This window comes from Stegostoma tigrinum, chromosome 1, assembly GCF_030684315.1.
Source record: "Stegostoma tigrinum isolate sSteTig4 chromosome 1, sSteTig4.hap1, whole genome shotgun sequence".
NCBI classification, from domain to species: Eukaryota; Metazoa; Chordata; class Chondrichthyes; order Orectolobiformes; family Stegostomatidae; genus Stegostoma; species Stegostoma tigrinum.
The window spans coordinates 181,005,123-181,031,805 of NC_081354.1; the positions used below are offsets into that span (position 1 = coordinate 181,005,123).

At 43.4% G+C, this 26,683-nt stretch overlaps 1 protein-coding gene across 3 annotated transcripts in view; it reads left to right on the plus strand.

Moving 5' to 3' along the window:
• LOC125454992 (dedicator of cytokinesis protein 2-like) overlaps nucleotides 1–26,683 on the plus strand; it is a 1,138,509-nt gene that overhangs the window by 1,055,683 nt on the left and 56,143 nt on the right. For 2 of the 3 annotated variants that reach the window (XM_059650430.1, XM_059650433.1), the window contains one exon: nucleotides 2,803–2,907. In XM_059650430.1, the coding sequence (XP_059506413.1) occupies nucleotides 2,803–2,907 (105 nt within the window). Of the gene's footprint in view, nucleotides 1–2,802; nucleotides 2,908–10,905; nucleotides 11,049–26,683 lie in introns of those variants that run through there. The other variant, XM_059650434.1, reaches the window with a different exon arrangement.

Below are 26,683 nucleotides of genomic sequence, written 5' to 3' on the forward strand. Positions count from 1 at the left end.
CGAATGATGACGAGAATTGATTTCCTGCCACCAAGAGTTTGGAATTTGTGCCCTCAAAAGGCAAAGGAAGCAGCCTTCGGAATTTGTAAGGCAAAAGTAAATATATTCTTAATAGGTAATAGGATGAATGATTATTGAGGGTAGATGGGAATACAAAGCAATCAGATCTGTCATGATCTTCATAGAATCCTTACAGTGTTGAAGCAGGCCATTCAGCCTGTCAAGTCCATACCAACCCGCTGAAGAGCATCCACCCTCCCCGAGATGTGCTCCCCCTACGCTATCCCTCCAACCCTGCATTGTCATGGTTAATTCACCTAGGATACTACATCCTTGGACCCTACAGGCAATTTAGCATGGCCTATCCACCTAACATGCGCACTTTCCGACTGTGGGACAGAAACAAAGGCAGACGCAGGGAGAATATACATACTCCATACAGACAGTCACTCGAAAGTAGAATTGTACCCAGGTCCCTGATGCTGTGAGGCAACAGTACTAACCAATGAGCCACCATGCTGCCCATCACCCAATTTGTGTCTATGTTCAGATGTAACTGATGATGTACGCCTGACAATAAAAACAGTGTGAACTTGAGTGAGGAAAGTGAGACTATACCCAGAGAGACACAGTTTTAAGTTGGACTACAGTAATATGCAAATAAAGAGGTGTAATTACTTGACCTTGCTTGTGTCCAGATTACTGGAGAAGTAGAACAGTCAAGGTTTACCAATTGATCCAGCACTCAGCAACCAAACTGATCCAAGCTAGGGTACAGACTGGCAGCAGAAGTCCCTAGGTCATGCCAATACCAACCATCTCCACTCAAGGCTCCATCCCCAACTCTGCCCCTACTGATATGCTGAGCGGTGAAGATGCTGTGCCCGGTTTTCCAGTGGTTACTGCCAGCAAACTGCCATTTCTAGGTGTAAGGTTAGTGAGGTGGCTGAAATAACATGGCCTCATTCCTGTCACAAAAAAACAAGGATATCTAATTAAAAACAGCCGACCATTAAAATGCCTCCTTCTTCTGTTACATGAGTCCAAAGTATAATGTCGAGCCAGCGTGCTGTGCCTTTGTTTACTTTAACCTTTGTATGCCATTACCATTCAGTATGTCCTTTACTACTTTCTGAGAATGAAGACTGACAATGGCTGGAGAGACGTGGGAACACCACCACCTACAGGTTCCCCTTCAAGCCATTCTCCATCCTGACTTGGAAATATATCGCTATTCCTTCACTGTTGCAGGATTTTAAACCTGGAATTCTCTCCCTAAGGGCTTTGTGGGTTTCCCTACACAACACAGACTGCAGCAGTTCAAGACGACAACTCACCACAACTTCTTTGAGGGCAGCTAGGGCCAAGCAATAAAGTTGGCCCAGCCAGCAATGCCCACGTCTCATGTGAGAATTAAATAAAGGGTCCTCATATTTGATCCAGTAAATGTCCCCTTCCTCCCTCCTCAACTTTCTGAGTCCTCTGCCTCCTGCTGGGAAATTTAACACCTGTTGGTACTGGTTTTTTCCGAATTCATCCTGAGGTGCTGGTCAATGAAATACACTCGCATTTAAATAGTATGTTTCACAGCTACAGCATGCTCTAAAATGCTTTACACTTTTTGAAGGTGAAGGTAACTTCACTGTAGTCCCATTCTCATTAGAGAGAAAAAAGTCACTGCACCTCAGATGAGGGACAATGTTGAGATGGGAAGACATTTTTGGTAACATAAGGCAGCACAGGAACTGAACCTGTGCTGTTGGCATCATGCTGTATCACAAACCAGCCATCCAGCCAACTGAGCTACCCAGTTGAGTCACTGCTACAATGTAACTGACAGACTGCACACAAACAACAATGTAATGATGCAATTTTTATGATGTTGACCGAGACTGAGCCTCACATTGATGTTTTATTCAAATGATAACTCCATGAAGGTCGGTATTCTGTAACCAAGTCACCATTCAGTTGCACAAGCAGAGTGCATGACACTGACACCGCTAGCTCAGAGTTGGCCGCTAGGGTGAGCTGAACCCCTGACACTACTGTTTATATCTGTCAGCCGAAGCTCCCTGATTAGACCAGGCTAACATCCCCAAACAGGGAATTCATATTCTCAGAGGTCCACTTGGCTGACCTCATTCCAATCAATGCAGATCGGGGCTGACTGTGTATGCTGCCTCAGATCTGTACTGCACTACAATGATAGCCTGGAACTTGGTGTTCAAGTTTCTGGAGTGGGACTTGAATTCACAACCTTCTGACTCAGAAGCCAGCCTGCTGGAGTCACGGAGCAATGGCTGGCATGGTAAATGCAGGAATGGTCAAGAAGAGAAATGAGCATTGCTATCCATTGTGTAGTGCCAAGAGGAGGGCTTGAGAGTACATTAGGTGAGGAGAGAATGGCTCATCCACCAAAGTACAAATATCACCCAAAGATAGTAAGAACTGCCGATGCTGGAGTCTGAGGTAACACAGTGTGGAGCTGGAGGAACACAGCAGGCCAGGCTGCATCAGAGGAGCAGGAAAGCTGACCCTTCTATCTAAAGCATCGGCTTTCCTGCTCCTCTGATGCTGCCTGGCCTGCTGTGTTCATCCAGCTCCACAAGTATCATCCTGTTGTGCTCAGAGTGAGAGGTTGACCAGCAGCTCTGGAGCAGGGCTATCCCATATCACCAGGCAGAGAGGAAAGTACAGACGACACGCATTTCAGAGCTAGTGGGAAACACAGAATCTTTACAGGAACAGTCCTGCGTCATTTGTTTCTCACACTTGAAACTTACTTTGTTTTTAATTCCGCAGCAACGGCAAGCCAAGTTCTATGAAAAAATCATGAAAGTGCTGAGGCCCAAGCCTGACTACTTTGCAATCGGTTACTATGGACAAGGCTTCCCAACCTTCATCCGGGTAAGAATATTGTTCAGGCTTTGCTCATGGATGTGCTCTCTTCCCCTAAATAATGACGGAATCATAGATCATAGAATGTTACAGCACAGGAGCAGGCCTTACGGCCCAGCATGTCTGTCTTGACCATAATGCCTCTTAAACATTGCTAGAGAGGAGGGCATAACTTCCCCTTCCCTAGTTTCCCTTAAGCAAGTGGCCTTTTCAGTTAAGTGTCTAATCAGGAATTGCTGAAGAAACTCAGAAGGCCTGGCAGCACCTGTGAAGAGAAAATAGAGTTCATGTTTTGTGCCCTGTGACGTTTACAGAAGTGGTCAATGAGGACCTTTATTTTTGGATTAATTGAGGATACCATGCGCAGGCTGTTGCTGTGGGCAAGGAGTTACGTCTCGGTTGGAACAGATAAATGCATCAGTTTTTAGTAGTTACTTGGTCTTGTAGTTACGTGGTTACTATTATTGGTAAATAAGAAACATGTGAATAAAAACTGACTTCAGGATCCCCAACTGAGAAGCTGACATTTAAATTTATATCCCCAGATTACTAACCAAAATTTGTGGATTGCTAGTCCAGTATATGACTTGTGTATGCTATCATTTCTTAAACATAGGGGACGGGTGGGAAGTCAGTTAGATTAATTGTGTAGCTCTTTCAAAGAAATGTCATTGGTATTCTGTGTCTGACTTTATTTCCTTTTCAATGACTCTGAATTGGGAAGCTTTAGTACGGCTAAATTGAGATTCTTTGCAAGCACCTCGCGTATTTGAGCCATGATGTTCATAATAACCATTGAACTACACAATCCATTTTCTCAGATATTTCTCAGAATACTTTAGGGTTACTCTATGGTGTGCCCACTTTTGTGTTCTAGGCATTTTGCACACAGCACAAGTCGCCACAAGTTCCAAAACTGAGCAGCATAGGCATCGCCTGCATCTTGAGTTTGTGTATCATTCGGAGATTTTCTGATTGTTCTGGATTATGAAGTAGAATGGCTAGAAGATCCCTGGGGGAGGAGACGGGATGAACTCATCAAGCGAGCAGTGCTGGTGGTATGGCTCAGAGCAGTAGAGGTTACAGACGGTTGTAGTGGACTCAGGAAATGACAACCACCAGTTGATCTGCCCAGTGACAGGTGGACTGTCGAGGCAAATCATGTCCCGCCCAAGGCCCGCAACCTCCTACAATCATAGAACAGTCAGAACGCAGAAGAAGACCTTATAGCCCATCCATGTTAGATAAATTCAATGCTCCCACTCCCCAGGCCTTTCCCATCACCCTGCACGTCTTTCTTTCTTTAAGAGCTTATCCAATTCCCGTCTGACAGCAAATGCTTGAGCCTGCCTTCTTCACATTCCAGATCCTAACCAGTTGATGAGTGGAAACGTTTTTCCACATGCTGTTGTTACAACTTTGGACATTCAACCTAAATCAGTTGAGGCTTCCAGCAAGAGAAATAATTCCTCCCTTCACCATCCACTTTCTCAGGGATGATTAGGGACAGACAATAGAAACATAGAAAATAGGGTGCAGAGTAGGTCATTCTGCCCTTTAGGTCTGCTCCATCATTCAGTGCAATCACAGCTGATCATCCAACCCAGTCCCCTGTTCCCACTTTTTCCCCCATACCCTTTCATCCCTTTAGCCATAAGAACTACATCTCACTCCTCCCTGGAAGCATTCGATGTTTTAGCCTTCCCCACTCCTGTGTCAGAAAATTCCAGAAGCTCTCCATTCACTAAGTGAAGAAATTTCCCTTCATCTTAGCCCTAAATGACCCACCATCATACCTTTAGACTTAGATTTTGCCAATGATGCACACATCTAATGAATAAACTAAAAGTTTCATGATTTTGAACAACTCTATCAAATCTCTCGTCATCCTTCTCTAACACGAACAACCTCAGCTTCTCCAATCTAGCTGTATTCCTGATTGCTGGAACCTTCTGTACACATCTCTGGGAACCTCACATCCTTTCTACAGTGTTGTACCCGAAATTATACACAATACACCATTTGAGATCAAACTAATGATCTGTTAAAAAATAAATATTTTTCCTTGCTTTTAGAATTGATGTGCCTATTTATAAAACTCAGGATACTATGACTCCTTTAAACCATTTTCTCAGCCTCCAATAATTTTTACACTTATAGCTGGTGTAAATATCCTGAGAGAGGTGACTAAGGACAACCTAGTAAAAGCCAGCAGGAAAAGAGATGCTCCCGAAAATTCCTTATGGAAAATTCTTCTCCACACTCATGTTCTCCCTCGCCCAGTCAGTCATAGGAATCAGGAGCTATCTGAAGCAAGTCTTCAGGCAGACCAGTCAATGTGATACATTTGAACTGTTGACAAGACACAAAACATCAAATTGCTGATGTGCTGCTTTATGCATCAAATAGTTGGAGAGCAATAAACTTAGAACTGATAGATGTTTCCGAGTAGACACTTCTCTTGACAACCTTAATCCATCGATGATATCTTCATCTGCCAGAAGTGTGCAAACAGCAACAACTGCTAATATTAGGAAAACAAGGCTATTATTGTAGTTCAGGCAGGAACAGCGGCAACTATAGGATATGTGTGGAACTAAACACAGGAGGAGGAAAGCATAGAAGATTGGAGCATTCAAAGAATTGATCAACTGTTCCTTGATTCAAAGATGATCACTCCTCAGGGCCATGGGTTTGTGCCATGAATCCTTATCTGAGGAAAGATGTTCTGGCTGTGGTGGAAATACAATGAAAGTTCACCAGTCTGATTTCTGGGATGGCAGGGCTGATGTATGAAGAGAGATTATGGTTAGTTAGAACTTTATTCATTTGAGTTTAGAAGAATGAGAGGATATGTCATAGAAACCTATAAAATTCTAACAAGGTAAATGCAGGAAGAATGTTCCCAATGGCAGAGGAATCCAGAACTACGAGTCACAAGTGACATGATAAAACATTAAGGACTGAGATGAGGAGAATCGTCTTGACCCAGAATCTGTGGAATTCGTTACCACAGAAAGCAGTCAAGGCCAAAGCATTGTTTGCTTTCAAGAATGAGTTGCATGCACCCATTGGTGCTAAAGGGAACAAAGGATACGTTGAGAAAGTAGAAACAGACTATTGAGTTTGATGACGAGCCGTGATCATGACAAATGGTGCACAGGCCTACTCCTGCTCCCATATGTTTATGTTTCAATATTTCTAGAGTATAGAACAGATATCGTAGAATGTTCCAGGGATGAGGTTCATATGAATAGAGCAGAGAAACTGGGAGGACAGAAGGCAACAAGGAGATCCAATAGAGATAATGGGAATTGCAGATGCTGGAGAATCCAAGGTAATAAAGTGTGAAGCTGGATGAACACAGCAGGCCAAGCAGCATCTCAGGAGCACAAAAGCTGACGCTTCGGGCCCAGACCCTTCATCAGAGAGGAGATTCAACAGTGAGGATTAATCTCATGAATGTATTGGAGAGAGTAAACCAAGGAGAAAATGCTGCAGTGACTGAAGGGCGGGGATTTAAGGTAAAAGACAAAAGAAACAGAGGTGACGTGTCAGGATGAAACACATTGACACAGGGCTTGGGTTGGAATTCGGGCTGCATTCCCTCTTGGGTTGAAGTATACAGATTCCATCGTCAACTTCAAAAGGGAATTACTTAATTACCAGAAGGAGAGAAATTACAGGAAATATAAGCAAAAGTGAGAGGAACGCACTAACTGGATTATTTCTAGAAAGAGCTGTTGGGCTGAATGACTTCCTTCTGCTTAGTGCAACTCCATGATTCTATAATTCTATGAAATCACAAATCAGATGGATATCAGCTTAATTATGCATGGCATTGCCTCATAAAGCTAATGATTCTTTTGTGCATTAATTTTAAAAAATGAAGGTGCTGTGTAGACACACACTTGCTCACACATACTCATTCATTAGGAATCTCATTAAGTAACATGCAACTAATCATTTGAATAATAAGCTGAATGAGAGAATGCATTGGCAAACCAAACAGTGACTCAACGGGATGATTTGATCCTGCAGTAGATGAATGTCCAATCACACTGTTTGCATTAAATCTTGAACCACATTGATTGCTCTGGATTCTGGGATGCAGCTGCTAGGTCATGCTGCCAACTCTAGTGAAAAGATCAGAGTTGAGGAACAAAAAGTGGCTGAGTATTCTGGGATGTTGCTAATTACATATCGGCCACTGGAAGATCTTCCTTGAGTTACTGAGTGGGAAGAGTACATATTAGGGCAGAGATATGCTGGCCTCAGCTTTCTCTGGGGCTATTCAATTAATCCCACTCCTCTGATTGACTATACATGGACAGAAAAGGGAGATTAAATTGGGTGGGAAAGCGTAAGTAGACCTAGGCTGTGAAGGGCGTGTTTTCTCCTTCGTACACTAGACATAAGGGAGCAGGAAACTTGCCTCAAATGATTTTATTTGAGTCTGTGACAGAGTGGGTTGTAAATAATCCAGTAAAGAATAGATAGGTACAGTGAATGGCATCTTCTCCCTGTATGTTTTACACCATTTGTACATTTTTAAACCTTGAAATTTTATTTTGTTCCAAGGATAGCTTTTTATTCCTGAGTGCTATTTTTGCATGTATGCATTGCAGTTGTCTTCAAAGGTTTGCACTCATTCAGATGACATTATCAATCCTTTTTAATATTTTCTACATCAGCCTGATCAGAGACCATGTTACACACCTCGGGAGCAGGTGGAATGTGGAATCATAGAACTCCTGCAGCATGAATGCAAGCCATTTGGCCCGTCAAGTCCACCTCAGCCCTCCAAACAGCATCCCACCAAGACCAATTCCCTTACCCTGTCCCTGTAAACCCTGCATTCCCCACAGCTAAACCACCCATCCTACACATCCCTGGATACTATGGGCTATTTAGCACGGCCAATCCACCGAGCCTGTATATTTTTGTGGGAGGAAACTGGAGCACCTGGAGGAAACCCGCACAGACTCACAGAGATTGTAAAAACTCCACACAGATAGTCACCCGAGGGTGGAATCAAACCCAGGTCTCTGGCATTGTGAGGCTGTAGTGCTTACCACTGAATCACCTTTGAATGGAGGCCATCTAGCTCATAGGTAGGGACTCCACCACTGAGCATGAAGAGCCCTTTACTAACAACCATGCTGCCCATCCCCACAAAACAGAGTGGGTTGGAGACTGTAGTAAATTTCAAAGTTAACATTGGTAGATTCTTGTTGGAGAAAGCAATGAAGAGAAACTAACCAAGGTGAGTAAATGTTAAGGTATGGATGAGCCACAGTTAGAGAAACAGACTCATGAGATTGTTGCACCCTTGTTTTGGAATGCATCCCCACCCTCTGCTCCTCACCGGTGGTTTTATCACAAGACAATTAAACCACCAAGGTAATGTTCTGGGGATCTGGTTTCAAATCCTGCCATGGTAGAGAGTGGAATTTGAATTCAATTAAAAAGCTGGAGTTGAGAACCTAATGATGGCCAGGAAGTCATTGTCAATGTTGAAAAAAAGATCCACTGGTTTGCTAATATTCTTTAGGAAAGGAAACTATTACCCTGCCCAGGTCTGGTCTGGCCTGCATGTGACTCTAGACCTGTGGCAATGTAGATGACTCATAACTGCTCTCTGAAATGGCCTCAGAAGTCACTCAGTTGTAACAATCACACAAATGTTTTGAAAAGAAATGAAACCAGACAGTCCACCTGGCATCAACCTAGGCACTGGAAAAGACAACAGCAGAAACAACCATGATAATGGGAACTGCAGATGCTGGAGAATCCAAGATAATAAAATGTGAGGCTGGATGAACACAGCAGGCCCAGCAGCATCTCAGGAGCACAGAAGCTGACGTTTCGGGCCGTCAGCTTCTGTGCTCCTGAGATGCTGCTGGGCCTGCTGTGTTCATCCAGCCTCACATTTTATTAGCAGAAACAACCATGTCAGTTCTATAGAGGCCTCCATCTAGGGGTTTGTGCCAAAATTGGGAGAGCTATCTCATAGACTAATTAAGCAACAGCTTGAAATAGTCACACTCATGCATTAGTCCTTGCAGATAATGTCCCAGACACCACCGTCACCATCCCTGGATACGTCCTGTCCCACTGGCAGGACGGATCCAGCAGAGGGGGCACAGTGGTATACAATCGGGAGGGAGCTGCTCTGGGTGTCCTCAACTTTGACATCCAGAGGGAGAAGGACAGGAGATACATGGGAACACCACCACCTGCAAGTTTCCCTCCAAACCACTCACCATCCTGATTTTGGAAGCATCATTTCTTCAGTGTTGTTGGGTTAAAATCCTGCAATTCCCCCCTAACACTATTGTGGTCAGCACATAGGCTAGAGAAGTTCAAGAGCACAGCTCACCACCCCTTGTCAAGAGGCAACTAGGAATGGGCAATAAATGTTAGCCCAGTCAGTGACATCCAAGTCCTGCAAGTGAATTATTTTATAAAAAAGTACCTCATTGAATGTTCCATTCCTGTCCCAAATTACCACAATGCATTTTTATTAAGGGGAAGTGATGGCCTCGTACTATTATCGCTGAGCTGTTAATATAGAGACCCAGAAAACTTTCAGGTGTCCTGGCTTCTTGAATTCAATAAAAGTATCTGGAATTAAGAATCGAATGATGACCACGAATCCATTGTTGATTTTTGGGAAAAACCCATCTGGTTCACTAATGTCCTTCCAGGAATGAAACTGCCATCCTTACCTGGTCTGGCCTACATGTGACTACAGACCCACAGCAATGTGGTTGACTCTGAACTGCCCTCTGGGCAATCAGGGATGGGAAATAAATGCTGCCTGGCCAGTGATGCCCTCACTCTGTTAATGGATAAAAAAAATTGAAAAAATCTCCACCCAGTCATTCCAAGAGAGATTCCCTGCTGAGTGTCAGGATCCAAACAATATTGTCCTGTGAGATCAAATTGCCTGGACCTTCATTGGGATTGTCTCAGATACATTCTGGTAATTTCCTCACCACTGGCACGAGAAGAATCCCTGACTGTACAGTTTTGTTCCAAATGTTCCCGTAGAGGAGAGCAATCATGCTAGAGAAGAGGTTCTTCTAGCTAGATCAGGAAGTGGTTTACCCATGGCATTCTCAAATGTAACTTGAGTGACAACAGCATTCACCCTCATAAGCGGCAGCTAATACTGTATGGTGAGCTGGCATGCTCACACAGCACAGAAAAGGCCTGAGCTTCGTGCCAAATGAAGAGTGGCAGCCCCCCAATTCCCACTCATGCAGGCCTCCCCCAATACTACGCTAAGGTGACAGACTTGATGTTATTTTCAAAGTCTGCAGATATAGAAGTCAATATAGCACAGGAACAGGCCCTTTGGCCCACCAGGCTTGTTCCAATTCTGAATCCATATTCAGACCTGCTATTTATTGCCCACACGCAGTTTCCATCCTTCCGTTCATCCCTCATTTGTGTATCTTTCAAGATAAGCCTTAAACGTTGCTAACGTGCCTGCTTCCACCAGCTCCACAGGCAGGGCGTTCCAGGCACCCACCATCCTCTGTGTGAAAAATATTCCCTGTACTTCTCCCCTAACTTTCCCCCTCTTATGTTGAACCTGTGCCCTCTTGTAGTTGACCTTTCCACCCTGGGAATAGGTCTCTGATTATCCAACATATCGATGCCTGTGATAACTTTGTAGACCTCTACTAAGTCATCACTCAGCCCCTGTCTTTCCAGTGAAAACATTCCAAGTTTGTCCAACATGTCCTCATGACTAAAACCTTCCAGACCAGGCAACATCCTGGTAAAACATTTCTGTACTCTCTCCAAAGCACCACATCCCTTTGGTAGTGTGGCAAGCAGAACTGCATGCAATAGTCCGATGTTAGGTATTGTAACTAAAGCTTTGTATAGCTGTAACATAACTAGCCGAATTTTACATTTGATGCCCCCGCCAATAAAGGCAAACATGCTCTATGGCTTCTTGACCACCTTATCCACTTGTTTTGCCATTTTCAGGGATCTGAAGACCTGTATGCCCAGATCTCTCTTCATGTTAATGCTCCTAATGGGTCTATGAACCCCTCAATCTTCTGGCTCTGAGCAGGGGAACAATCAGCTGAGCCGCTACAGACATGATGTTTATTGGCATGATAAAGAGATGAGAACTGAGCGAGTGTTTGAATGACTCGTGATTTTACTGTTTGCGTGAGACGATTGGGCTCTAATAGCCCATGACACAAAAATCATTGACTGATGGATTCCCAGTTCTTGAAATGAAGGGTGCAGACTTCAAAATAGACTGAAATGATCCAGTAGTCAATGGAAAAGAATGGTCTGCTATCATGGGAATGTCAACACTGGAATGCAACCAACCGGAACTGAACATTCTGATACTAAATCAATACCTTGCAGTTTTTACACCATTACTTTAGGGATTTCAGAGAAATTTCAAAAGATCTATCTTTTTCAGAAGTTTTAACTGTATTTGTTCACTGCACTTAAGAGATGAACAATCATTTATTATTCACCGCCACCTTTCACATCGATTCAATGACCTTAAGTGATTGGTTGTAGTTGAAAATAAAGCAGCCTGTTGATAGGGTGAGATTCCAGCAATTGTGCCCTGCAATGATGGAAAAGCAGAACTGGAGAGAATGAGCAATCATCTGGAAACACAGCCAGGACAGAGTAAGCGATAACACTCCATTATTTCCCAAAATATCTTAAAATTGTTGAATTCCACATCAGTGCGCATTCTTCTCCTTAGATCGCCACAAACAATGGTTTCTTTTTAATTTGAGCTTATATTAATTACCTGCTCCCTCAGGTCTTATAAAATATAAGGACCTCCCTTTATGCTACTCTTTCTTGTATTTATTCCATTGTAACTGAGTTCTTGATTGAGATAACTAATAGTTGTATGGTCTGGAGTCACTTCCTGGAATAACGCAGGGAAGGAGACCATTTGATGTTTCATCCTACCATGCCGGACCTTTTAAAATCACAGTCTAATCACCCCCACAGCCTTGCTCTTTCTCCACAATCCATTTTTTTCCTTCAATTATTTACAATTTTGAAGGCTTTTGTTTTCTGCTTCCTTTAACATTTCTGGCAGTGCATTCCAGATCATAACCATTCACGATGTGCACTTTACTTCCTTAATGGTTCTTTTGCTGATTATCATAGTCAAGTTTCCTGTTGTACTTGAGCTTTTTGCCACTGGAAACTGTTTCTGATTATTTAATCTTTCATGATTTTGAACTTGTCCACCTTAGGACATTCATCCCTTCCATTTCAAATTCTCCTGGTCTCCTTTCCTCCAACTCTCCTTTTGACACATTTTTTAAACTCTTTACATGATTATAGAAGTTCTTATGTTCCCTTTACATTACCTGCATTACATTACATTTAACTTACCTTACATTATTAATTCTCTGCCCCTCTTATTTCCTTTCTCCATTCTCCCTTGCACTTTTAACATTCACCAAGGATCTCTAGTATATTGTAATTTTGATGTTTATCAGAAATTATGTTCTGCTTCCTTTTAATCTCCATTTCTTTAGCTGTCAAGAAAGTTTGACCTTACGTTCTACTCTGTTGTCTCATTGAAAATGATCTCCTCTTTGAGGGCTTCAAATTCAAAACTTTTCCAATGCCCACTGCTTTCCATGGTTTTCCCTGTTAACCTTCAGTTATAATTCACCTGAACCAGCTTCCTTTCCAAATCACTGAAACTTGTCCTTCTCCAGTTGGTTATTTTCACACATTATTGCTCCTTATTCTTTTGCATAACTTCACTGCATGTGATGACGCGATTGCTGTTTCCCACAGTCACCTACTCTGAATCATTCCCCATTTTACCAAACTTTTTTATTCATTTGTGTAGGACATGGCATCACTGACTGGGCCAGCTTTTATTGCTCAAAGGAAGATGGTGGTGAGCTGCCTTCTCAAACTGCTTGAGTCCACCTACTGCAGGTTGACCCATAATGCTGTTAAGGAGGGAATTCCAGGGTTTTGACTGAATGAGGTGACGTGTTTCCAAGTCAGGATGGTGAATACCTCAGAGGGGATCTTGAAGCTGGCGTTCCCATGTATCTGCTGTCCTTGTCCTTCTAGATGGAAGTTGTGGTGGGTTTGGAAGGTGCTGTCTAAGGATCTTTGGTGCATTTCTGCAGTGAATCTTGTAGATATTACACAACTGCTTCTACTGAGTTTTAGTGTGGAGGGTGCGGGTGCTTGTGGATGTGGTGCCAATCGGGTGAACTTATACAAGTTTATGAAATCTGAAGGGCCACAGATAAGGTGAATAGTAGAATCGTGAAATTCAAACATGGAGGGCATAGTTTTAAGGTGAGGGGGGACAGTTTAAAAGGGAGCTGAGGGATAACTTTTTTCGCACAGAGAGTGGTGCATATGTGGAATGGACTGCCAGAGGAGGTGATACATGCAGGTACCGTTACAACATTTAATAGGCATTTGGACACATACATGAATAGGAAAGGTTTAGAGGGATAAGGGCAAAATGCAGGCAAATAGTCTAATTTGGGAAACCTGGTTGACATAGACATGTTGCACCAAAGAGATAGTAAGAACTGCCGACCCTGGAGTCAGAGATAACACAGTGTGGAGCACAGTGTAGAGGAATACAGGAGGCCAGGCAGCGCAGAGGAGCAGGAAAGCTGACGTTTTGGGTCAGGACCCTCCTTCAGGTCCATGCTGTGTTATGTTGGACTAAAGGGTCTGTTTCCATGCTCTGTGTCTCTATGACTCTAAGCAGACTGTTTTTTTCCCAGAAGGTGCCAGGCTTCTTGATATTTTGTTTGAGCTGCACCCATCCAGGCACATGAGGATGTGGGTATTATGTTACATTCCTAACTTCTGCCTTTTAGATGATGGACAAGCTCTGGGGGGAGTCAGGAGGTGAGTTACTCACCACAGTACCCCTAGCCTCTCACCTGTTCTTGCAGCTACTGTGTCTAAGTGGTGAGTCCAGCTGAGTTTCTAGTCAATGGTAATCCCCAGGAAGTTGACAGTAAGGGATTCCGTGATGTTAACATCATTGAACTTGAAGGTGCTATGGTTATATTGTTAGAATCTGAGCCCCAAGAATTAAATCTAGCACTGCTTCCTTCCAGCTCATGCTGGAGACACACTTGATCAAGAAGACAGATAACAAAGTGTGGAGCTGGATGAACACAGCAGGCCCAGCAGCATCTTAGGAGCACAAAAGCTGATGTTTCGGGCCTAGACCCTTCATTAGAAAAGGGGTCGGGGAGATGATTCTGAAATAAATAGGGAGAAAGGGGGAGACGGACCAAAGATGGATAGAGGATAGATATAGAGGAGAGTATAGGTGGGGAGGTAGGGAGGGGATAGGTTAGCACGGGGAGGATGGACATGTCAAGGGGGCAGGATGAGGTTAGTAGGTAGGAAATGGAGGTGCGGCTTGAGGTGGGGGGAGGGGATAGGTGAGAGGAAGAACAGGTTAGGGAGGTCGGGCGAGCTGGGCTGGTTTTGGGATGCAGTAGGGGGAGGGGAGATTTTGAAGCTGATGAAATCCACATTGATACCATTGGGCTGCATGGTTCCCAAGCGGAATATGAGTTGCTGTTCCTGCAACCTTTGGGTAGCATCATTGTTGTACTGCAGGAGGCCCAGGATAGACATGTCATCTAAGGAATGGGAGGGGAAGTTAAAATGGTTTGCGACTGAGAGGTGCATTTGTTTATTGCGAACCAAACATAGGTGTTCTACAAAGCGGTCCCCAAGCCTCTGCTTGGTTTCCCCAAAGTAGAGGAAGCCACACCGTGTACAGCGGATGCAGTATACCACATTGGCGGATGTGCAGGTGAGCACCTGCTTGATGTGGAAAGTCATCTTGGGGCCTGGGATGGGGGTGAGGGAGGAGGTGTGGGGGCAAGTGTAGCATTTCCTGCGGTTGCAGGAGAAGGTGCCGGGTGTGGTGGGGTTGGAGGGGAGTGTGGAGCGGACAAGGGAGTCACGGAGAGAGTGGTCTCTCCGGAAAGCAGACAGGGGTAGGGATGGAAAAATGTCTTTGGTGGTGGGGTCGGATTGTAGATGGCTGAAGTGTCGGAGAATGATGCGTTGTATCCGGAGGTTGGTGGGGTGGTATGTGAGGACTAGGGGGATTCTCTTTTGGCAGTTATTGCGGGGGTGGGGTGTGAGGGAAAAGTTGCGAGAAATACGGGAGACAGGGTCGAGGGCGTTCTCAACCACCGCGGAAGTGAAGTTGCGGCCCTTGAAGAACAAGGACATCTGGGATGTACGGGGGTGGAATGCCTCATCCTGGGAGCAGATACAGAGGAGGTGAAGGAACTGGGAATAGGGGATGGAATTTTTGCAGGAAGGTAGGTGGGAGGAGGTGTATTCCATGTCGCTGTGGAAGTCGGTGGGCTTGAAATGGACCATATCACTGATCAAGAAGATTCAGTTATACACATTTCAAAAATCCTACCCTTCCCTGTCACTGTCTTTGTTCTTGACGCTATTACTAACCCATTCTCTGTCGTTACAACCCTCATAGAGACTATTAACATTTGAAAAGAAATTTCAACATCCAGTGATGAACTGAAATACATTGTGTTTTGAGATTTTTCATTTTTAGACATGAACAGATTTAGGCTTCACTGGATTCTCTGAACCAATAGATTATTTTCAAGATCAAGATCATTGTAGATTTCTCCCTCCAACTCAAAGCTGGACAAATCTTCCAGTGTCTCTTCCTCTCATGAACTGTAAATGAGGCCATATCTGCATCTGCCTCTTCCTACCTGCTCTCAATTTGAGCAATGTACTCCTGTTGGTAATCATACACAGATAAATTAAACAAAGGAACCTTTCAACCCTGTTGCCCATCTCCAAGCAAAGCAACATGCTTTTAGATGTTATCAAACAGATTTTACCTTCAACACTACTCTTTAATTCTGTGAGCCATATTATTAACTTATAGCGCTCATAATTGTAATTGTCTTCTCAAGCGACTTACCGGGTTTCTTCAGACACCCCATGTTTACAAGCTGCTTATAACTTTTTCATCTGAGCACTATATAAACAATTTGAATCCGGTACTGAAGAAAGATGGACTTCTGACTGCGTTGAAGGCTTATGGATGAGTCACTTCTACTTCGCCATTCTCTCGTGAGCAATCCTGACTCAGCGAGATAAACGCAAGTTAATTTTTAAATGCAATTAACCCAGGCTGGTTTGATTTGCTTTAGGGTGTTTTAGAAGGATCTTAATCAGGTTCTTCATTTGTCTTACACTTTAAACCTTTAATCTCCAGACTAAAAAGAATAGAATAGAACATAGAATAGAATATCCTTTGTTGTAAATTGTATTCCAGTACAGAAATAGGGAGCACAGTGAAAAGTTTTTACAATGGTTGCCTTTTAATGGCACCGTCTCAGGTACAAGTACCAAGATACAAATTTAAAAGAGTAAAAAATATAATGTTGTTATACAAAAGAGGATTGACATTACAGTTCAGTAAGTATACCAAGCTGCAGCAACAGCTCAACGTGTGGTGCCAGGTTCAAGCCCAACAACTGACCCACATCACATCAGCCTCCAGTCCGCCCCTCACCGGCACTCCCCAGCAACAAGGTAAGTCGTGCGTTATTGGGATTTGCCTCACTCGCACCGCTCCAGGACTTGGGATTCCCTACGCGGTGTTCTGGGGCTCGCAAAACTCAGGCACTGTTCCAGCTTGTTCCCTGGGCTCGCACTCCAGGACTCGCTGCTTCTGGCACCTGCCGGTATTTGCCTCTGGTGCTGTGAGGAGATGATGGGAGTGAAGAAAAGAGAGGAAAAAGAGAAAAGAAAGAAAAAGATCAGGCAGGAGTGTCCTACTCCGCTGCCACCTTATGTTCCTCAAACTAAAAGGAATATGAATAGTAGAATCATTCTTAACCTACAGATGTAAGGTCGTTGAAGATCTACATTATTATGACTCTGGACGTTTGCATTTTTTTTTCACAATTTGCCTGCTAATTTGCTCCTCAAATCCTTCTCTTGATTTGCTGCCAGTAATATGTACCTGGCTGCATAGTAGCTCCTCTATTGTTCCTTACTTCTAAGCAAAAAGATTCTGACTTTGATTCCTCGAGTCCATCATCTCATTCCAATGCTTTAACAGTGCCTTTGATCAGTCATGCCACCCTCCGTTTTCATTTCTCATCCCTTATCTTTCCTGAATGCATTACATTAAGTATTGTTTGAGCCAGGTCGCTATTGTTACCACACTATTATTATAATCCAAAGTGGCTACATAAGCACATTTCTAACCTGCCTTATTTAGCACACACTCTAAACCCATTTCGGACTGCCTCATACATGTATCAGAGATAATAGGAACTGGAGATGCTGGAGAATCCGAGATAACAAGGTGTGGAGCTGGATGAACGCAGCAGGCCAAGCAGCATCTTAGGAGCAGGAAAGCTGGTGTTTCGGGCCGAGACACGTCATCAGAAATGGGGGATGGGGAGAGGGAACTGGAATAAATAGGGAAAGAGGGGGAGGCGGATCGAAGATGGATAGAGGAGAAGATAGGTGGAGTGGAGACAGACAAGTTTAAGAGGTGGGGATGGAGCCAGTAAAGGTGAGTGTAGGTGGGGAGGTCATAGACAATAGACAATAGGTGCAGGAGAAGGCCATTCGGCCCTTCGAGCCAGCACCACCATTCATTATGATCATGGCTGATCATCCACAATCAGTATCCTGTCCCTGCCTTATCCCCATAACCCTTGATTCCACTATCTCTAAGAGCTCTTTCCATCTCTTTCTTGAAAGTATCCAGAGATTTGGCCTCCACTGCCTTCTGGGGCAAAGCATCCCATATGTCCACCACTCTCGGCACAACATCGTGGGCTGAAGAGCCTGTTCTGTGCTGTACTGTTCTATGTTCTATGTTCTATGTTCTCTGGGTGAAGGAGTTTTTCCTCAACTCTGTTCTAAATGGCCTACCCCTTATTTTTAAACTGTGTCCTCTGGTTCTGGTTACATTGATGAATGTAACCAGAACCAGAGGACACAGTTTAAAAATAAGGGGTAGGCCATTTAGAACAGAGTTGAGGAAAAACTTCTTCACCCAGAGAGTGGTGGACATATGGGACGCTTTGCCCCAGAAGGCAGCAGAGGCCAACTCTCTGGATACTTCCAAGAAAGAGATGGATAGAGCTCTTAGAGATAGTGGAATCAAGGGTTATGGGGATAAGGCAGGGACAGGATACTGATTGTGGATGATCAGCCATGATCATAATAAATGGTGGTGCTGGCTCGAAGGGCCAAATGGCCTACTCCAGCACCTATTGTCTATTGTCTCTTGTAACAGAGGAAGAATTGGGTTTAGGGCCAGTGTAGGTATGGAAGAGGGATTGTTCCATGTAACCTACAAAGAGGCAGGCATAGCTTGGGCCCATGCGGGTACCCATGCCCCCCCCCCCAACTTTGTCTGTAGGAAGTGGGAGGAATTGAAAGAGAAGGGTCTAGGCTTTTGCTTGTTATTGCGGGGACGGGATGTGAGGGATGAGATGCAGGAAATGCGGGAGACACGGTCAAGGGCGTCAGCTGATGAAACGTCAGCTTTCCTGCTCCTAAGATGCTGCTTGGCCTGCCCTGTACATGTAGCAACTGCATTAAAAACAAACACGTTCCATATCACCGCCGCATTCTGTTGCATCCCATTTTTGAATTACTTATTTTTATTCATTCACAGGATGAGGGCGTCACTGGCTAGGCCAGCATTTATTGCCATTCCGTCTCTCCCCAGTTGCCCAAAGTGCAATTAAGACTCAACCACATTGCTATGGGTTTGGAGTCACATGTAGTTTAGTCTGTCTAAGGATAACAGTTTAATTCCCTCGAGGACGTTAGTGAACCAGATGGGTTCTTCTGACAATTGGGAATGGATTCACAGTCATCAATAGACTCTTAATTCCAGATATTTATCGATTTCAAATTCCACTGTCTGCCATGGCAGAATTCAACCCAGTGTCCCCAGAACATTTCTAGGTCTCTGGATAGTCCAGCGATGATACCATTAGGCCACTGTTTATTCATAGATTGTTATTTGTCTCTCCCAGTCCTTTTCAGACCTTGTATCTCCTAACATTACATCATGTTACTAAATTACTTTAAACCCTCCACATCGCCTTAGTTCAACACCGTAATCATTGTGAGTCACCTCAATGAAATCTCTCTTGAACCTTTTCCTCTCTAAGGAGAACAATCCCAGTTTTCCCAGTTTCAAAACTTATAGATTGGACCAACCAAGAGCAGCAAAGTCACTGAAAGAACTTATTGAGCTCGTTATGTTTTACTGCCAGTATGCCAACTCAAGATCTTAATTTTCTTAACAGTACCCTATTGATTTTCAAACTTATGTTTGCGAAACCATAACTTCTCATGGTGAAATTTGAACTGATTATCATGTAAGATGCTAGACATAGAAGCTTGGTAACCAGGAGCAGGAGTGGGCTGTGTGGCCCTTCAAGCCATTCAATATGATCATGGCGATCCTCTATCTCAGTATCATATTCCGCTTTCTCCTCATTTCTCTTGATGTCTTTCAAATCTAAAAACATACTTATCATTGTCCTCAATATATTCAGTAACTTTGCCTCCACAGCCAACTGTGATAGAAAATTGCATGGGCTCACTACCCTTTGAGTAAAGAAATCTTTCCTCATCTTAGTACTAAATGGTCTACTCCATATCTTGAGTCAGCGTTCTCTGGTACTAGATTCCTAAAACAGGGGAAACATTGTCCCTGAATCTAATCTGTCCAGCCCTCTTAGAATCAATCAGATGCCCCCTCTTGCTTCTAAATTTTTCAAGTCCAGTTTAAACCAATCTCTTCATATGGTAGTCCTGGTACCAGTCTATTGAACCCCTGCTGCACTTCCTCAATGAAATGTGTATCCTTTCTTAGGTAGGGAGATGAAAACTGAATGCAATACTCCAGGTGTGGTTTCACCAAAGCCTTGTATAACTTCATTAAGCCAGCTCTACTTCTAAACGCAAACCATTTTGCAATTTAGGCCAATGTACTATGTATTTTCTTTACCTCTTGCTGCGCCTGTCTGCTTACTTTCACTAACTAGTGGACAAGGATGCCCAGACCCCTTTGTATATCCATGCTTCCTAACATATCCGTGCATATTGCTTCAAATTTACCCACATTGCACTGCATCTGCCACAGGCTTGCCCACTAAATCAACTTGTCCAAAATCACATTGAAGCCTCCTTGCATTCTTCTCATAACTAGCAATCCAACCCAGTCCAGTGCAATGGTCCAAAATCATCAAGCCACCAAAAGAAATGAAATATTACTTTGATTATTCCAACTCCAGAGACACAAAAAGGTAGCTTGAAAATTACAGACACACGACTAACAACACACATCTAACACATGTACGTACATAACACTCTCACATGTGCGTACACACACGCCCATATGTACAAACTGACACACAACTCACCCAAGCATAAACACATACAAATACACTGTCATCTCTCTAATACTTGTACACACACCTTTCACACATGCATTTACATTTAACACTCACATAATCATGCAAGCATATGAACTGGAGCAGGATCTACTCAATTGTTTGAGCCAGCTCTGCACACATAAACTTAGATCACACAGCACATACATTTACACACACAGATCATATGCACATATGTCCACATAGACACAGAAAATGCATTCAAACTCACACGTGCTCAAACTGCTCAAAGATCAGTTAGCCAGACACATACACGCAGAGCTAACACACACATACATACTACATATTAGCGATTCATGTAGATGGCATGCTATCATCTGTTCAATGGAAATTAAGCATGATCAGATCCAGCAATACTCAGATCTCATCAATGAATAACAATACCCAGATTAATTATTCCTTGAACACTTTCAAGGATATCTGTCCTCCCCTCACCAGGATCTGGAAGCTGACCCAGCCATCTGTCTGTTCACGTTCTCTCATCCACTATGTTCTGAGAACCTGTAACACAAGCTCAGTCTTGAATCTATTCACAACCCATCCAACCTACCAAAGTCAAGTGTTGTTCAAACATTGCAGATAGTTGAAAGCAAATATCAAGTTAAGCAAGATATAATAAGGGATTCTTGGATTTTTCTACCAGACTAATAAAGGGAGATTGCTTCAATCGGTAGGTGTTTGTAACCAGAGTGTGTTTGAAAATGCAATCCATTAAGAGTGCATATTACTTGGGAACTATAGTCAGATCAGTGAGTCATTGGGGCCAGTTTTACACTAATTTTGCAAGGGCATTTTTGAAATATTTCTCAGTATATCAACTTAAGTGCAGAGGATGATTTTGAAACATGCACTGAACTCCAAAGTCAAGTATAACTTTCATTAATTTCTCACTCAGCTTTGCCCACTGAGTTGTGCAATGTAAAGGCAAAGTTAAGTATAATCCTTGTTATAATGTCGGGAAATGTAGCAACAATGTAGTTTTCCTGGTCAGTACTGCTATGAAAGGCAATCTCTTTGATTTGACTTCCCTGTTGCTATCCTAATACTGCCATTTTCCAAATACATATCAACTTGTCTTTTGAGTCCTGTTCACAGAATTCTGACAGTGTGGAAGCCGATCATTTGGCCCATCAAGTCCACACTAACTCTTTGAAGAGCATCTTGCCCAGACCCACCCTATCCCCACATTTCCTATGGATAATCCACCTAGCTTACATTTCCCCGGACACCAGGGGGACAATTTAGAACATCAAATCCTCCCAACCAGTACATCTTTGGACTGTGAGAGGAAGCCAGAGTACTCAGAGGAAACCCATACAGACACAAGGTGAATGCTCAAACTCCACACAGTCACCTGAAGCTGGAATTGAATTAAGGGAGATATGCGTGGAAAATTCTTTACACAGAGGGTGGTGGGTGCCTGGAACGCGTTGCCAGAGGAGGTGGTAGATGCAGACACGTTAGCGTCTTTTAAGATATATTTGGACAGGTACATGGATGGGCAGGGAGCAAATGGACACAGGCCCTTAGAAAATAGATGACAGGTTAGACAGAGGATCTCAATTGGCACAGGCTTGGAGGGACGAAGGGCCTGTTCCTGTGCTGTAATTTTCTTTGCTCTTTGTTCTTTGTTCTTTGAACCTGGGTCCCTGGCACTGAGGCTGCAGTGCTAACTGCTGAGCCACTGTGCTGCCCCTAGCCCTCTATTACCCCATTCTTCCTTCCAAATAGTAGTTTTCTTTATGAAGGCACAGTCACAGAATTCCCACTCTGTCATTGAAGAGAGATGACTGCGGGTGGTTTAACCTGAAGGTCACCTCAAACTCAGGGGAGGGATGAGGGTGAGAAGGCATGGTTACATCAGCCAGCACAGGAATTGAACCCACAATGTGGCATCACTCTCCATTGCAAACCAACCATCCAGCCAACTGAGCAGTAAGTGTGGTGTTCATTCTTCGCAGTCACATGTAACTACAGTCTCAGTAAGAATTGACTGAGGGAAGCTTTGGATGCAGTATGTTTGCAGATGACTCTAACCAGATCAAACTGAGCACAAAAAGCAAGCTTCATTGCTCGGGCGATCTGCTTGAGACCCTGCGCCTGCAAAAAGAAAACTCACCCTTCCTGTGATCTATGCAACCGTGTCCCTCAGAAATGGACTTCTTGCTGATAGCACTGGACCATGTTGAGAGATTCTATTGTGTTCTCCCATTTCTTCAGGTTGTTGTTGAAACTGTTCAAAAAGACCTTCAGAGTGTCCTTGAAGTGCTTTCTTTAGCCTGTATGTGAATGTTTCCCGTTAGCTCACTACAGAAGAGCTTTTTTGGCATGAGCTCATCAGGCATTCTGGCAACATTCCCGTACCGTTGTTACAATCTCAGTAGAGACTTTCAACCTATAAGAAGCAGGATGAGCCTCCAATTAGTAGCTGGGAGGACAGTACAAGATTTCTCATTTTCTATAGCAAGCAAACTAAATGAAACATTATTTCATGAGCAAATGATTCTATAAATTATGTGAAATAACCTTCATCTTTAACTTTACTTTACATAGAACCCCCAAGCTATAATCTGACCTTCAGGTCAATATTCAGTCATCCAAGTGCAAGCCCAAAATGATTCTTAGCTCCCAAAGGTTTACTTCTGTTTTGTTTTTACATTCCCAGCTGGGCAACTTTTAACCTAAGAACTGTCTTCACATGGAGTGTTTTCCTGAAACTTCTCCCTCCAGCTCAAACTCCCAGCTTTGTTTTAAATCCACCGGAAGTCAATCAAGCATGACTTCTGACCACATTTGTGCTCAATTTCTCTCTCTACTGAATCTGTCTGTCTCTCCCCCCGACTCTTTTTCTCTGTGGACAAATCTGTCTGCCGAATCTGGGAAATCTGTTATGAACACTCTGTAATTCAGTTTTACAGTGTTATCCTATGCTGGTGGGTTGATCAGCTCAGTTGGCTGGACAACTGGTTTACGCTGTGAAGTGATGGCAAGAGTGACACTGTAAGGGAGCTGGATTAATATCAACAGAGATACAGTCAGTAACACAGGGAGCTGGGGGAAGGGGGTTTCTGAGTGACACTGTAAGGGAGCTGGATTAATATCAACAGAGATACAGTCAGTAACACAGGGAGCTGGGGGAAGGGGGTTACTCAGTGACACTGTAAGGGAGCTGGATTAACATCAATAGAGATACAGGCAGTAACACAGGGAGCTGGGGGAAGGGGGTTACTCAGTGACACTGTGAGGGAGATGGATTAACATCAATAGAGATACAGGCAGTAACACAGGCAGGTGGGGGAAGGGGGTTACTCAGTGACAGTGTGAGGGAGATGGATTAACATCAATAGAGATACAGGCTGTAACACAGGGAGCTGGGGGAAGGGGGTTACTCAGTGACACTGTGAGGGAGATGGATTAACATCAATAGAGATACAGGCTGTAATACAGGGAACTGGGGAAAGGGGGTTACTCAGTGACACTGTGAGGGAGATGGATTAACATCAATAGAGATACAGACAGTAATACAGGGAACTGGGGGAAGGGGGTTACTCAGTGACACTGTGAGGGAGAGATAATGGGAACTGCAGATGCTGGAGAATCCAAGATAATAAAATGTGAGGCTGGATGAACACAGCAGGCCAAGCAGCATCTCAGGAGCACAAAAGCTGACGTTTCGGGCCTAGACCCTTCATCAGAGGAGATGGATTAACATCAATAGAGATACAGGGTGTAATACAGGGAGCTGGGGGAAGGGGGTTACTCAGTGACACTGTGAGGGAGATGTATTAATATCAATAGAGATACAGGCAGTAACACAGGGAGCTGGGGAAAGGGGGTTACTGAGTGATGCTGTGAGGGAGCTGGATTAACATCAATAGAGATCCAGGCAGTAACACAGGGAGCTGGGGGAAGGGGGTTACTCAGTGACGCTGCCAGGGAGCTGGATTAGCTGGTAAAACAAACCAGTCCAGTATTTATATAGTTAATAGTAGATTCCTGAGGAGTGTTGCTGAGCAAAGAGATCTATGGCTACAGGTGCATAGTTCCTTGAAAGTGGAGTTGCAGCTAGTCAGGGTGGTGAAGAAGATATTTGGCACACATGCCTTCATTAGCAAAGCTCACATCTATAACTCTACTTTATTGATACTTTTTGGCAGTGCTACTGCTGGGTTTTTTACTCAGGGAGAGAACTGTAGTGTGAGGCATCTTATCTTGCCACCAGATCTTCGAACATAGATCCATAAGAACAGGAATTGGCCATTTAGCCCTTCATACTGTCTCAATGAAATCAGACATCTCTACTTCATTTTATTCACCTTAATTTGTTATCCCTTGCATATTCAAACAAGAAAGCCCAAATAAATTTAGCCAACAGAAAAAATAAAGAGGATTAAAATGTACATTCATTTGTAAGTGCTTAATTTATGATAACTTTGAAAGTGGTCTCTAATAATATTCTTGTTCAAATGAAACTGGTTGATTTGAATTTGTAAATCCTTTTGAATATTCAGCTTTTGGAATTCATCCTGGTTTCTATAACCAAGTTAATTTGTTTGCAATCAGACAATAACATTGAAGGCCAGAAGCATCAATGTTGTGTTTGACCAGTCATATTTGGAGGATGAACAAGGCATTGTTATTGGGATCCAGACAACTTTAAAATAATTGGATTAAAGTTTCTCTCTCAGGATTCTGAAAGTTGAGTCATCTCAATCTTTTCTTTAGTTAAAAAGAAAGAGGAAGCATATACAAGAGTTAGGAAACTGAAATCAGACAAGCCCTTGAGGAATAAAGTCAGAAATGATATGACACTACGCTGCAGTAGAACAGTTTTATTTAAAATCACAAGCTTCTGTAGCACTGCTCCTTCATCAAGTGAAGTTCAGGGATGCTGACTGGCACAGAATATATAGACAGAGAGATAATGACAAGATCATTCTGAGTAATTAAGAATATCCATCTTTTCATCATCTCTTTGTCTATATATTCTGTGCCAGTCTGCATCCCTCAACTTTACTTGATGAAGGAGCAGTGCTACAGAAGCTTGTGATTTTAAATAAAACTGTTCTACTATAACCCAGTGGCATGTGACTTCTGACTTTATACATTAGAGATATAATGGCAAGATCATTCCAAGTAATTAAGAGTGTCCATCTTGTCATTATCTCTCTGCCTGTATATTTTGTGCCTGTGCACCTTCCACCACCAGATGAAGGAGCAGCACTCTGAAAGCTTGTGATTTTAAATAAACCTCTCAGACTTTTACCTGGTGTCATGTGAGTTCTAACTTTGTCTAACCCAATCCAACACTGGCATCTCCACACCTGGAATGTAAAGGGAGAAGGAAAGAGCTTAAACAAGAAATTAGGAAGCTACCAATACAGGAATAATTAAAATCCGTGCAAGAGGCCAGAACTTCAAGAACATTGATCTCTCAAAGGATTGTGACGTTATAGGAAGTTACAGCGACAGGGACGATGGCAACTCTAGAGGCACTTCCAAAGAAGAATGAGGATTTTAGAAGCGCAACATTGGTCATCACTTCAGACTGATCAAAATCACGGGTACTCTCAGCAATATGCTTGATCCTGAACTGATTTCAACAACCGAGATGCTTTTCTTCATTCATTAATTCACTTGAGGCGCACACTGGCTGGGCTAGGATTTTATTTTTCCCTAATTGCCCTTCAGGAGGTAATTGTAGGCTGCCTGTTGAACCATTGTAATCCTTGGAAGGTAGGTGCACCCACAGTGATTTTAGGGAGTGAGTTCCAACACTGCATACATCTACCTTCACACAGTTGCCTGTCTCTGCCATACCTTGACCCTTGAGCCCCGAAATCACCTTCAATAATTTTGTCACCTCCAAGACGAATAACATAAATGTAATTCTTGCTGGTTTTCTCTTCTGCAACCTCATAGAGTCATAGAGTCAGAAAGATGTACAACATGGAAACAGATCCTTCGGCCCAGCTAGTCTGTGGCCTCAGTCCTCCACAATTATGCAACCTCGACAAGACTTCCCAAACTATTTAATGCACTCATTCTGCGTCCCCACATCACTTTGCACCTCCCAATCACACTTTTGGCTATAATTGACAATATAACCCCCCCCGCCAGACCTTCCTCTCCCTAAATGCCTTAGAATTAGAGGGGGTAAATTTAAAATGGAAATGAGGAGACATTTTCTTCAGCCAGAGAGTGGTGGGCCTGTGGAATTCATTGCCACAGAGCGCAGTGGAGGCCGGGACGTTAAATGTCTT